Source organism: Mytilus californianus, unplaced genomic scaffold (assembly GCF_021869535.1).
Source record: "Mytilus californianus isolate M0D057914Y unplaced genomic scaffold, xbMytCali1.0.p SCAF_5, whole genome shotgun sequence".
NCBI lineage: Eukaryota > Metazoa > Mollusca > Bivalvia > Mytilida > Mytilidae > Mytilus > Mytilus californianus.
The window spans coordinates 62129253-62144576 of NW_026262701.1; the positions used below are offsets into that span (position 1 = coordinate 62129253).

The 15324-nt window shown below is 32.6% G+C and overlaps 1 protein-coding gene across 1 annotated transcript in view; it reads right to left on the bottom strand.

Moving 5' to 3' along the window:
• Window positions 1-6489: 6489 nt before the first annotated feature.
• Window positions 6490-15324, bottom strand: part of LOC127701165 (intraflagellar transport protein 57 homolog) — a 49412-nt gene continuing 40577 nt past the window's right edge. The window contains exons 10-11 of the mRNA XM_052204989.1: window positions 11616-11682; window positions 6490-6722 (exon numbers count right to left, since the gene is read on the bottom strand). Of these exons, the coding sequence (XP_052060949.1) occupies window positions 6544-6722; window positions 11616-11682 (246 nt within the window). The 3' untranslated portion in view covers window positions 6490-6543. The remainder of the gene's footprint in view (window positions 6723-11615; window positions 11683-15324) is intronic.

Sequence of the window (15324 nt, forward strand, 5' to 3'; positions counted from 1 at the left end):
GGTGAAATATATTCTCCTTCAATAGATTTTACCTTTTCAATTACTGAATTTACAGTACTTTGATATTCAGTAAATTTAGAATTTCTGCATCTATACTTTTAGTATCATTATTATTTGTTAATATATTTCTAATAGCTGCAGGATTTTTTATTGAATGTATACCATAAAAAAACTCAATGGGACATTTATGAGCAATATCTAAAATATTACTATCTGAAGTTATTTCTTCCCATTTATTTATAAAACAATTTAATCTACCTGCTACAATATTAACACTCACAACATCTGCAGGTTTTAGTATCTGTATTTGTTGTGAGTCTTGTCTGAGCTTGAACGAGATGCTCTACCACGGTCTACACCTTTACCACGACCAGTGCCTCTACCAGAGATTCTAAAATACCAAGGTCTACGACCTCCTCTAAAGCCACTGTTGAAGCCACCCCTTCCTCGGATTTTATTTGATATTCTGCTACACTTGCCAATATCATCAACAGCAAATGTCCATATTTACCAATTATATCATATTTCATACGAGTTCTCCTCATTAGGCATACCAATCTATCTGCACGCCCCATCAGAGCGAGTGAATCCATACAATCATCTAACATATTACTATGCTCAGTACACTCCTCTTTTTCCAATATTATATCTAGTTTATTTATTACTTTAGCCATGAAAGTAGCTGTCTTCATGTGAGCAACTACAGAACTGAATTGTTCTCATTTTATAATCAACTGTCTCAGGGCTTCAAATACCCCAAATAACCTGGTCAGTTTGAACAGTAAAAAGACTGTCACAATTCTGTGGTCTCCGTAGTTTCTCATCCTTCATGAGATCTGAAAATCTACCTTGGGAAATATCATTTCTAAAAATGTCAGTAATATTATTTGCCAACTGTTCATTTATTAGTGGGGCACACTTTTCAACAGACTTAAATTTTTGTTTATGCTACCAAATCTCGTCTCTTCACAAGAGTCATATTTGTTTTTGCTAAGGGGTTAATCCCCTTTTTCACTGTCTGCTTGGACATCGTCACAAGCTTCATCAAAACAATCAGAATGATTTTCATCAAAATCATATTCTTCATCATATTCACAAAGAGCGTCTATCCTCTTGTTCATAGTATCAACCCTCTGGTTGGTTTTAGTCTGTTCGAACCTACATGTAATCTGCTTTAGAATATCAAGCATTTCATTATTATTAGCGTTATCACTGACACTAGACTTTGTTTAAGAACTAGACGGCCTACTCGAGGAAGGGGGCTTACCCTGAGCAGCAGGCTTGGACGAAGTTTTGGAAGTTTTCGAACTAGTTTTATACTCTTTTGGTTTATCAAATAGTAACGAGTCTTCATCATCTAGTCGTAGATAATCATCATCTATACTAGTTGCCTTCTTATCAGGCGTTTTCTCAGACTTTTTGTCACCAGGAGTCTGAATCATGGCGTCCGCCATTGTTTACTTTATAATAATCTCAAACCCAAACGAGAATAAAATTAATTACTATAAAACAATAAAAACTAGATTTAATCACATTAAAATTTCATTAAATCTATTAATTGACTTCCTCGAAGTCTTATAACAAATTAATTTACGAGGTTGCAATACGAGGTTACTAACACACGTCAGTCACCAACGAAAGTTGACAGTACAATGAGGTGGCAGTTGAAAGTGCTTCTGATCTCATTTTTTTTCAGATCAAAGTTTTATTTATTGTCGATACATTCATGACATTGTAAACAAAGTAACACAAGCTCTAGTGAGCTTTTAAAATCGACATCATAATACATTACACACAATCAAAATGACATGCAACAGAACACACATATAAAGACAAACATACATACATTACAAGACATAAAAACATCAAGCACATACATGAAATACGCAAATAAAATAATACTGTTCATGCAGATAAATTATAAAATCATAGCGAACTAATTTAGTATAAAAGCAGCAAAAAAAAGCCAGGCTACGCTCAAATCACAAAGCACTAATTGCATGCATTACATTGGCATGAGCTGCCATCCCAGGTCTGTATTAGATTGGAAAATTGAGATAGAGAATTTTCCTGTCTTATGTGGTTTGGCAGCTCATTCCATAATTGTGCAGCACCATAACGAAATGATTTTAGCCCATATCTTGTAGTTTTTACTCTCGGTATATCAGCTGTATCCTTAGATCTAAAATTATAACGTTGAGTTTTGATATTTATTAGGTCATGAAGATAACTCGGACTTTTCTTGTGTACAATTTTAAATGTTTCAATTTCAATGGTTCTAAGTCTGCAAATTTTTATAGAAGGAAGTTTAGAAGTCAAAAGTAAATTTTCATAGCTGCTTATATAGTCCTCATATATGAAGCGGAGAGCTCTTTCCTGAATTTTTTCAACTTTTTGTGTATTTTTTTCACTACAAAAATGCCAAATTACCGGACAATAATTAAAATTTGAAAGAATGAAAGAGTAGTAAGCTGTTAGACGTCCCAATCTGTTTAGATATTTGCCAATACGTTTAAGAATGTTAAGTTGTTTTGAAGCTATTTACAAATTTGTGAGATATGTTTAGTTCAAAGTCTATCGTTACACCAAGGAGTTTTACATCTTCATCACATACAATTTTATTGCCTTCTAAATCAAAAGTTAAATTATAATTGTTTGTCTTTTTCCCAATAGCAATGGCCTGGAACTTGTCCGGATTCGCTTTCTTTAAATTTTGTGAAAACCATTTTATCCTTTTTTCACTGTCATTTTCAAGTGTTTTAACTAAATTATCTACATTATTGTCACAGTAAGACATGATATTGTCATCTGCATAGTTATAAATCGTACTGTCTTGAACACAGTAGAAAATATCGTTAATAAAGACATTAAATAACACTGGTCCAAGAATCGACCCTTGGGGGACCCCCTTTATCAGTAATTCCCAGTCACTGTAAGTGTTGCCAATCATTATACGCTGCCTTCTATTTTCCATGTAACTTTTAAATAATTTTAACGAGCTTTCAGAAACGCCATAAGCCTCTATTTTTAATAAAAGTAAATCGTGGTGCAAACAGTCGAAGGCTTTTGATAGATCTATTAGGATGGCCGCAATATATTTATTTTCATCAAGAGCTTTTTTCCAATCTTCCATAATTTTTAATAACGCTGTTTGACAATCAAAACCAGAACGAAAAGATGATAAAAGGGGATTAAAATGATTTTTTTAGAAATTCCATCAGTTTATCATGAATTACTCGCTCATGAAATTTAGAAATAGCTGGCAGCAAACTTACAGGACGGTAATTACCTTTTTCAAGGGTGTTGTTCTTTTTGAAAATTGGGACCACTTGGGCAGATTTAAGTTTTTCTGGAAAGACTGAATTTTCAAAAGATTTATTAATTAACAATTTTATGGGGCTTGCAATAACTGGTTGTGCTAGCTTTATGATTTTAGAAGAAATGCCATCATACCCTGTAGCCTTTTCTACATTTAACTTGTTTATATGTTTATTGACAAATTCTTCTGTTACTGGTGTAAAAACTAGTTTTTCTTTACTTATTCTGTTCTTCTCAATTTGTTCATTGCTTTGATGGTTTTTGTCAATTTTTATACTACTGTCTCCAATATTTATGGCAACATTTACAAAACAATTGTTAAATATTTCAGAGACTTCCTGAGGCTCACTAACTATTTTGTCATTTTCACACAGAATTATGTTGTTATTTGTTTTTGTACCTTTATTTGATAAAAATGGTTAAATTGCTGGATAAAAAGTGGTTGATTTTGGTCCACCAGCTGACTTCTTTCAAAAAAATATGTTTTTATAGAGTTTTTCTTCATTTTTGTTATAAGATTTCTTTGTTTTCTATACATATCCCAGTTTGCATCAGTTTTACATTTCTGGAATTTATTATAATACATTCTTTTTTTATAAATTGCCTTTCTTAAGTTCTTATTCATATAAGGTGCAGGTGATACAATTGCATATGGTTTCCTCTTTTTCATTGGAATGTGTTTGTCAACAACAATAAGAAATTCTTTCTCAAAGTTTGCATGTATAATTATTAAAATTTTAGGAATTATGTATAATAACTAAAATTTCATTGTGGAAGTGATGCGACGTAATAGAATCCCTGACATTTTTCTAGTGATTATGCATAATTCCTGAAAATTTTAGTTATTATACATAATTCGTGAAAATTTTAATGATTATACATAATCCCTGAACACATATACACCTACATCATTCACGAAAGAGAAGATTTTTAGAAAATCGTGTAACTTTAAACATCACTGATCCATGAAATGAGGTAGAGATCCGGTGAACTCTGTTTGACGGACATGTAGACCTTACAAGGTACCCTTATACCAAATAAAGTTATCCTTTTACTTAAAATAAGTGAGAAACTTACAAAACAAAACAAAATTTAAAAAATTTAAGCAGTCACTGAACCATGAAAATAAGGTCAAGGACAATGGACATATGATAGACAGAATCTTCGTAACATAAAGCATTTATATGCTCTTTGGTCGGGTTGTTGGCTCTTTGACACATTCCCTGTTTCCATTCTCAATTCAAGGTATGAAGCATCCATGATTTTCTTCCGTCTGTAATATAAAGCTTTATACATATTGTTTATGCCCCCGCTGGATAGTTATCCCCATGTCTCACCTCTTGTTTTCAAGACATAAATGGTACATAGTAATTAATCATTTCTTATTTTCAAGCTGTTTTTACTACAAAAACAACCTATATCAACAAATAAAGAGTTGATTTGCCTAGATTTGAAATCCTTTTGCCATGGTGTTCTTACTTTCTTCAATTTAATGGTTTCTGATTGCCCACTTGTTATCTATCTAAGAAATAATCCTTTCATGTCATGCTCTATGCATTTTTTAACATGGGAAGGCATTATATTTGTAAGTAACTACATGTGTTGTATTTTTCTGTGTTTAAGACAGTGTAGCTCAAAATGCTGTATTATAATTTTGAGGTTTGGGTCATATTGTGGTTGTGAACAAATGCAGGTTCATTTTTGTAAGGCAGTGATTATTGATTATTGATTTAATTCTTGGTCGTTTTCTTAGCCACCCTTCATAGGTGAAGGTCAAAAGTTTTACTCTTTAATGACAATTTGGTAATTTCATATTATAGATCACTCTTTAAACTCTACATTTATAGTTATCAAGAGTACCTTAAAAGTAAGTAGATTTTCATACACTGTATTACTATTCCCGTGTGTACCATAAATGTTTGTACTTGGTAAGTAAACTAATACATGTGCATTTTTGTATATACATGAAAAGTGTACAACTTACACACACTGTCTCCTTTAAATCAGTATTTATATTGTACTACAAATTAAAATTTTCATTCTGGGGCATAACCATGTTGATTGATAGCTCTGCTATGCTCTAAACAATCTGCATGCATTTTGTATTGTAAAATAATCCTGAAAGTTATTTTTTATTCATGTTTGATAATAAGTTTAGGAGTGAGATTTTCTTTCACATGTTGTTTTTTCAACTAAATGAGCACTCCCTGACACATTGTGTATGTTCTTATGGCTAAAGCTCACACTGTGAAACTTCCTTTAAAGGGGCATTAGCTATGAGATATAAAAAAAAAAAAAATATGATTTTTTTTTGTTCCATCATTAATGAAAGTGATATAGTGAAATAATAATTTGCTTTTGGCAGCCAAATTGGTTTAATTTTGTCAAAATAAGCTAAGAAACATCTCTAATTCGACCTCATTGAATCCGTATTCATGTGACCTTTAATTTACCCCCTTAGCTGGAGAAGGGTTACACATGTATTCAGCTATTAAAAGGAAAAGAATGTCAACATTGAAACTGAAACAAGAATGAACCATTTGGTTGACTTAATTGATCCACAAAAAAATCATTCTTATACGGGTAAAATTGATGATAAACATATTTTTAACCTACGATATGAAATCAAACAGACCTAGAAAAATCCAACTGCAAGTGCTCACTATCTGTTTATATTTATATTTATGTTTATATCGGGTTAAATACTGTCGGCAGTCTTTGGAGGTCATCTCCTTAATTAGATGGCATCTAGACAAAAATACACATGATATGTTGAAACATATTATCAAGTCCATGCTTTGTTAATTGTTCATTTAAGACTTTTTGTAATTTGGATATAAGTTTAAGTATGTTATAAATCAAATATGAGAATTGGAGTCAAATCTTTGGTAATGAATTTGACAGCTAATGCCCCTTTAAAATTGAAAACAAGAATATACGTCCATAGGACACCATGCCCTGCTCATACTATCATATTTCCAATGTTCACTAAACTGTGAAATCTTAGTCACAACCCTAATTTGGCATATGTATTACACGGTTCACTTTATTTTTAACATGATGTTTCAAGTTGATGTGACCACAAACTAAAACTTAAACTTAACACACTTCCATGTATACATAAAGGGCTTACACATTATAATCTAGGTCAAGTAATTGTTGAACAAATGATACTGATCTATATATTTAATAAATAAAATCTAATAAGAAAACTGATGTGTCCTATCAGTAAGCACTGTAGTCAAAATTATCTGTCTGATTTCTGTGAACTTCCTTGTTCTGAGATGTTTTATCATTAAGTTTAGCTTGCAGTAAAATATGCTCCACAACACCACATCTAATCTCCATCTGCATATTTTCTTTCTTCAACTGCTGAATAGCTTGCTTAATTTTTACAAGAGGTGCTAAAATGAAAAAAGTTGTAAATATTATACACAAATACAAATAGGATATTATGAAACACCAGCACAGATGGACAGCTGAACAGAACACACAAACCAAAAATACCCAACTACTTTAAAAAAAAAAACAGACTTGCAAATAAAGACAAACAACACATGGTTCATATAACCTGATTGGTACATGCACAATATGTTGTGGTCTTAAACAAGTATTATGAGTGCACAAACCTGTCCCTTTGCCTATGTAGATCATATTTTGTAAAAGCAAAACATACAATAACTTAGAAAATTCCTTCTTTTGTGAACACTATAATTTTGCTTAAGAAACCCTAATTTGGCATATACTTAAAACAGTTCACTTAAAAATGAACATGAGTACCAAGTTTCAAGTTGCTGTGACCACAAACTACCCTAAACTAAAACTTTAACCTGATATGGGATGGAAGTACATACATAATTATAGGCTGAGCATAGAACCTGTACAGTGCAGCTACCAACAGGATTACCACTAATTAAAACAAGGAAATGAAAAAAAGCAGATAATTTGGAAAACAGGGTCAAAATGTGCTCAGTACTACATGCAGCTAGCTAAGAGTAGCCACAGCTTTTGGTTGAAAAATCAGAAACAAGTCTTCTTCATTCTGCTGTCATCTCTAACAGGTTTTGTGAAGTCTCTTTAAGTTTGTGAGAGAGAAGAATTTTAACAGTTAGTTAGTATACCACACTGTTAGTTTCATAACAGTAAAGAAATTATTGGCAATTATTTTTCGAATAATTTAATGATATATAGGTATGCAAATATTGTCAAGTGGGAAATACTGGGAAAACCTGGGTTTTACCAGGTAATACTGGGCAATACTGGGTAATATGAAATACTGACTGGAATCTTAGAGTATTCAGTGATAAATCACTAAAGCAATACATTAAAGATATAAATAATACTTAGTATTTTAATTTACAAGTTCACTTAAGCTATTATAAAGTGTGTAAATCTGAGAAAGTATCAATCCAGCAATTCAACTCTAAGACATACATGAAGACACACAGAGCTTTCTCAATAAGATTTATAGATGATATTCCTAAATATCTATTAAATTGCCATTTTGTCTAAATTGGTCTAACTGTTAACATGAAGCCAAAGAATTGGATTTGTGTTATTTTAAATATATACAACTAATATCAAAAATAAACAATTAATAATATGTAAGGAAATTGACTTTTTAACAATTTTTATCATTAATTGAGTCATTGCTTAAAAAAGGGTTCACAAAGTTTTAGCACACTAATATGTACATCACTAATTAAAAAGTACAGTGTAATTATTCAGATTATAACACAGATTTGTTTATATAACAATAATCAGCCTTTTCATTTATAAAAGTGATCTTGACATGTCCCCTTAGGGTGTTTATTTAGCAATATGATTGCATAACAATTTAAATTTACAATTCTCTAAAACACTGGCAGCACTTCAAAAGTTTGGATTATTGAAACAAAGCTTGGAAATAAGCAAGATATCCAAAAATGTGCAAAACATAATTGTATTCTGCCTACATAGAATAATTTGAGAAAAGGGAAAAATTAATTTTTTATCCTCTGAAAATGACTCTCAATGGTTATCTGTATAAAATGTATATATTAAGCTATAATACTAAGAAACTACAGACTTGTCTTTACAATTCTGTATAAGAATAATCTTAAAAAATCATATTGCCCAGAATTGCCCAGAATTACCCGTTTCTGGGAGTGTTGCCCAGCCCGAGAAAACCCAGGATTTCCCACCCGGGTTTTCCCACCCGGGTAATACTTTGCCAACCCTGCATTTTTGAACTTTAAGAGAAGTATAACAGAACTAGAGACTCTAAATAGCCTGTGTTGAGCACTTGAAATTATGTGCATCATCAACATTGGCCACTCTCTAATATTGCAGACTAGAATACATTTCATGACTTTAATCTCTTTATGCTTTTTAGTGTTCTGCTGATCATTTTAACTGTTGAGTTTCTCTCTATCTTGAATAGTTTTTGCCCAAAATGAAAAAAAAAAATCGACAAAGATCATCATAAAAGACAATAAAAAATGGTTGACCAACAATTTCAGCCATGTTGACATATGTGTACCTCTTCTACTGCTGGTAATTATGGCTTTTATAAATTCTATCTGTTATTGTTTTCAAGATAATAGGCAAGAAAAATCATCATTAAAGGGCAATAACTCATATAAGGAGTTGACTGACAATTTGGGCCATGTTGACATTGTAGATCTTGTCTTGCTGATCATTTTGCTATTTAAATTTCAATATATATATTATAGTATTCAAGATAATGAGCATAAGCCCAAAAAAAAACTGGTAAAAAAAATGTCATTTTAGGGCAATTACTCCTATAAAGAGTCAACCAACTATTTCAGATATACCAAGCTATTTGTAGATGAATTTTGCTATTAAAGTTTCTATCTATCTATTACAGTTTTCAACATAATAATCAAAAACACAACAATCTGCACATTTCTGCCCCCGTCAGATTTTCTCTATAATGGTTTTCTTGAATTTACCCCCCTACGCTGAATTTTTAGCCATGTTGGCCAAGTAATTAAGTTGGCAGGCCGTTACATCAGACAAAAATTTTAAACTAGATACTGCACTGATGATTGTGACCAAGTTTGTTTCCAATTTGCCCAGTCCTTTTAGAGGTGAAGATTATTCTACGTGGAGATTACATGTCTAAGCTTAGTAATAAAACATTTTATAAATTAAGTTCAGCTAAAAACTTTTGGTTTCTTGGTAATATTATACTAAAGGCTCTTAAAAGCCTGTGTCTCTCACTTGAATAATCAACAATGGCCACTCTCAACATTATAGACTATAATTTCGTTCATTATCAAAATATCTTTTGTTTTATCTTGTATTGCTGATAATTTTTGCTGTTAACAAATTCAAATTCTTTATCTTTGCCTTTTTGGACATTACACATTTTGACAAGTTCATTTGCCAATTTTTTACTCCCTCCATTCGGATCTGTTGATAAGGTATAGCACAATGAAACACACATCAAAGTCATCATGATGCGGAAGAGAGGTCAAGCTTGATAAAGAGAGATAACTCTATATTTATGATTGACACTTTTACCAAGTAGAGGAGTTATAAATCTGTATTCAAATTTGCTGTTATTTTTCTTCCAGCAAAATAAAGTTTAAATTCCCACATAAGAGATAAAAACGTTTTGTCTATGTTAATCCTTACCCATTTAAACAGGTAGGTTGTAATGAGAAACTTTATATTAGGAAATTGGTTATTAATCGTTGATAATAAAGCTCTTTTTTTTTAAATCAAAATAAAACAAGAGTGCACATACTGAAGTGAATTGCCTACTTTACTGATCATGATCGATTTAAAGAAAAAGATTTTTCTACAAGTATCATATAAACTTAACATAATGACCCATGACAATAAGGTTGAGGTCAGATAAACCCTGCCAGACAGACATTTACACCTTACAATCATTCCATACGCTGAAATGTCTCGCCTGCTTTACTGACCATTAGTTTTATGTTGAAAGTTTAAAAGATAAAGGTATTACTACAAGTATCTCATAAACTTAACATTTTTAAAGATACATGACAATGAGCTCAAGGTCAGATAAATCTTGTCAGACCGACATGTACACCTTAAAAATATTTGATACACCAAATATAGTTGACCTATTGCTAATGGTAATTGAAAAATAGATCAGAACACAAAATCTTAACATTGACAAATGAACCATGAAAATGAGATCAAGGTCAGATGAAACCTGCCAGACTGATAAGTACCCCTTACAATCATTACATACAGCACATATAGTTGACCTACTGTTTATAGTATCTGAGAACCAGACCTAATTGTGTAACTTTAACCTGGATCACTGATCCATGAAATGAGGTCGAAGTCAGGAGAACCCTGTAATGACGGATATGTAGACGTTGCAAGGACCATATACTGTAAACAGGGAAATTTTCGCGGCAGTTTTATTTTCGCTATTTTGCAGGGAGAGTTGAAACGCGAAAATAAAACGATCACGAATATTTTAAGGAAATCCAAACACAAACAGGAAGACCATACATGACCGTATGCCAATAGAATATGTAGATCACTAATTTAAAACATCGATTTACAGACAACAGATCTATACCGCAAAATATAACTGTATTTCTAACTGAAAGTCAATATTAGAAATCAAAACATTATCTCATGATAGTCTTACATGTATTAACATGGAAGACATCTCCAGCAAGTTGCCCATTGTATCTGCTGCACAGATCGATCAGATCAAAAGATTAACTAATTAGCAGTAATCCTGTCAGCATGTAATTCACTCTTAATTAGGTCATTCCTCTCTGTTTATTGTGAATGTGTTTTTACAAGCAAACATGACTAATATAAATTTTCAATCTGACCCGACAAAGGAGATTTCTGATTGGTCTGATCACTTGATTTAAATTCATGTAGTAAAAATTTAAAACTGTACAGTTTCCAAATCCTTTATAAAAAAAACTTATATAGGACACTGGGACATCGCGAATTCAAAACGGAGCGAATCTAGATTTTGTTGGTAAATAGTGAAAAAAAGACGGTGGGAAAATTTCCCGGTTTACAGTATAATAAAAAATAGTTATCCTATTAATCACAATAAGTGAGAAATTCACAACAAAACAACTAGAATTTTTTTCAACAAGTTGCTGAACCATGAAAATGAGGTCAAGGACAATAGACATATGACAGACAGAATCTTAGTATCCGCCAGATAGTAATCCCTAGGTTTTGAATTCTACTCCTTTCGTCACAGGCAAGACAAAATTATGTATATATATTCTGTTACTCATAAAAGTGATATACACCATAATTGTATTATTACTAACCTCCATCTGTCATGCTACTGCCTCTGTCCTCCATCTCCATTTTTATTCTTTCTAACTCTTCTGTCACCTAAAACGAACACAATTTTCCTTTAGTGCTGTATATTCATTTAGTTTCCTTCACATGGGTACCAATTTTAAGGCAAAGTATACATACTTGGGCAATATTTCAAATTTTTCTGAAATTTTGTATTCATTTTGCATTAAATAACAAAATAAATTGCTTCCCTGAGCGCAGCTGGATACAACCACAGAGGTCGTACCCTGAACTGTTGAGGCAAAAATGGACGCAATATTCACGCTTGATACAGGTCTGAATTTGGATTGTAATTAAATATTTGACACATAAAAGGTTTCTGACACAGAATAAATGTAGTCAAAGAACTTAGAATTGGTTATATGATTTGAATTTATATTCAATTTTTTGCTTTTGTGCAATACATTTTGCTGTTGCGAATTAACCCCCCCCCCCCTTTCATATGGATTTTTTTGTAAAAAAAAAAGATGCAACATTTGCAGATTTTTTACTGGTCTTCCTTTATAAATATGTAGGACTCTAAAGTGCGATGGTCTACGCTAAAGTGCGATGGTTTGATACGCTAAAGTACGATGGTCTATGCTATTTTATGGAGCAAGCTAAATTAATGTCTGATGCCTCAAAAGCTAAAGTGCGTTTTCCCGACAACAATGGAAATCAACTTAAATGAAAAAGCGGGTTACCTTAAAATTGACAAGTGTATAAAACACTTAGAAAACCATATTTTCCAGTAATTTGGTTAAATTAATCAAAAAGTTAAATAAACTTTTTTTTTTGGTTGTTGAACGTACAGTGGCAAATATCATATGCATATACAGGACGATCATACGCATGACCATTTGATCATTTATACTGAAATAATTTTAGCATTTCTACTATTCATGTTAAGGTTACAAAATATAATTTAACTTAAGAGGAAAAAGAAGATTCTGGAGCTGGCTCACCTGGATGTTGAGGAATTAAATTCGTCCAATTTTAATTTAGCAGCACCTTCTATGTTTGTAATCAGATGTTATGAATATGGCTTAAGACAGGTTCATAAAGTATATACTAGCAACTGCAATGTAACCATTACACTTTTTTGACAAGTATCGTTCTTTAAATAAACAAGAGTGCACACGCTGAAATGTCTCGCCTTCTTTACTAATCATTGATATTATGTTGATAGTCCTAAATATAAAGCTTTATTACAACTGTCACATAAACTTAACATTAACCAAGTAAACTAAACATTGACCAATGAACCATGAAAATGAGGTCAAGGTCAGATGAACCATGCTAGGCAGGCATGTACAGCTAACAATTCTTCCATACAACAAATATAGTTGACCTATTGCTTATAGTTTAAGAAAAACAGACGAAAACACAAAAACTTAACACTGAGCAATGAACCTTGAAAATGAGGTCAATGTCAAATAAAACCTGCGTAACTGACATATAGATCATAAAATATTTCCATACACCAAATATAGTTGAACTATTGCATATAGTATTAGAAAAAAAGACCAAAACTCAAAAACTTAACTTTGACCACTGAACCATGAAAATGAGGTCAAGGTAAGATGACACCTGCCAGCTAGACATGTACACCTTACAATCATTCCATACACCAAATATAGCTGACCTATTGCATGCAGTATTAGAAAGAAAGACCAAAACTCAAAAACTTAACTTTGACCACTGAACCATGAAAATGAGGTCAAGGTCAGATGACACCTGCCAGCTAGACATGTACAACTTACAATCATTCCATACACCAAATATAGTAGACCTATTGCATACAGTATAAGAAAAACAGACCAAAACACAAAAACTTAACTATAACCACTGAACCATGAAAATGAGGTCAAGGTCAGATGACACCTGCCAGTTGGACATGTACACCTTACAGTCCTTCCATACACCGAATATACTAGACCTATTGCTTATAGTATCTGAGATATGGACTTGACCACGAAAACTTAACCTTGTTCACTGATCCATGAAATGAGGTTGAGGTCAAGTGAAAACTGTCTGACGGGCATGAGGACCTTGCAAGGTACGCACATACCAAATATAGTTATCCTATTACTTATAATAAGAGAGAATTTAACATTACAAAAAATCTGAACTTTTTTTTCAAGTAGTCACTGAACCATGAAAATGAGGTCAAGGACATTGGACATGTGACTGACGGAAACTTCGTAACATGAGGCATCCATATACAAAGTATGAAGCATCCAGGTCTTCCATCTTCTAAAATATAAAGCTTTTAAGAAGTTAGCTAACGCCGCCGCCGCATCGCTATCCCTATGTCGAGCTTTCTGCGACAAAAGTCGATGTCGTCGATAAATGCAACTAATTACTACGGCCTTTAATGTGGAGCCTTAGCCTACTCCGCATAGCAATCTATATATACACAGGGCCACACAATGACCAGTGTAAAACAAACAAAAAGAGAAAGAAAACGGCTTGATTAATAAACATAATAATAAACGAAAAACTACAATAATAGAAACACAGCAACAAACGAAAACCATTGCCTGAATCCCATTCCCGTTACACCATCGCACTTTAGAGTGCTATACTATTGCACTTTAGCGTGTTATAATATCGCACTTTAGCGCGTCATACATCGCACTTAAGCGTTTGACTCCATCGCACTTTAGCATATACAATCGCACTTTAGCGTGACCATCGCACTTTAGAGTCCTACAAATATGCATTTCTTCAAACATAATTTAAAAGCAGTGTAAGGGAGGTAATCAAAACGTTGTATTTGGATTACCTCCCATACACTGCTTTTAAATTGTCTTAATTGTTCATTAACCATTACTTTATACATAATTTAAAAGCAGTGTAAGGGAGGTAATTCAAATGATGTATTTGAATTACCTCCCTTATACTGCTTTAAATTATGTTTTGTACTAAAGTATTTGTCCATTAACCAGGACACACTTGTTTTTCCCCCTTTTTTGCCCCTTATTCCTTAACGGTTTGAGCCATAACCCCCCCAAAGCAAATCCTAACCATCCCTTTGTGGTATGGAAACTTGTGGTATAATTTCAGAGAGATCCATACACCGTTCCACAAGTTATTGTCTGGAAACTAGAAAAATGCTTATTTTTGGCCCCTTTTTGGCCCCTAACTCCTTAACTGTTGGTACCATAACCCCCAAAATCAATCCAACCTTCCTTTTGTGGTATTGAACCTTATGGTAAAATTTCATAGAGATCCATTCACTTAAACTAAAGTTTTTGTGCGAAAACCAATGTGTCTTCGGAAATGACGATGACGACAACGACGCCAACGTCATACCAATATAAGACTTTTGCGGTCGTATAAAAATTCGTAAGGGTTCCCCGGAACCTAGTGTCTCGCCTACTTTTGCTGTTAGTCGCAGGCTAAAAAAAAATGGGGAAATAATTATTAAAAATTTTCCTCTAGATACTATCATTTGATTGTAAGAAGCTTCTGTTCAAGTTTGGTAAGAATCCAGGATGGTTTATGAAACTAATAAATGTTTTAAAAAATTTAACTGCAGACTGTATGTAATGTTAACTGGAAGAAAAACTAAGTCCATTTATAAGTAATATACGGAAAAACAGGAAATTTTTTTTTTACAAAATTTCCTTCTAGATACTAGCTTTTGATCATAAACAAGCTTCTGTCCAAGTTTGGTACAAATCCAGGATA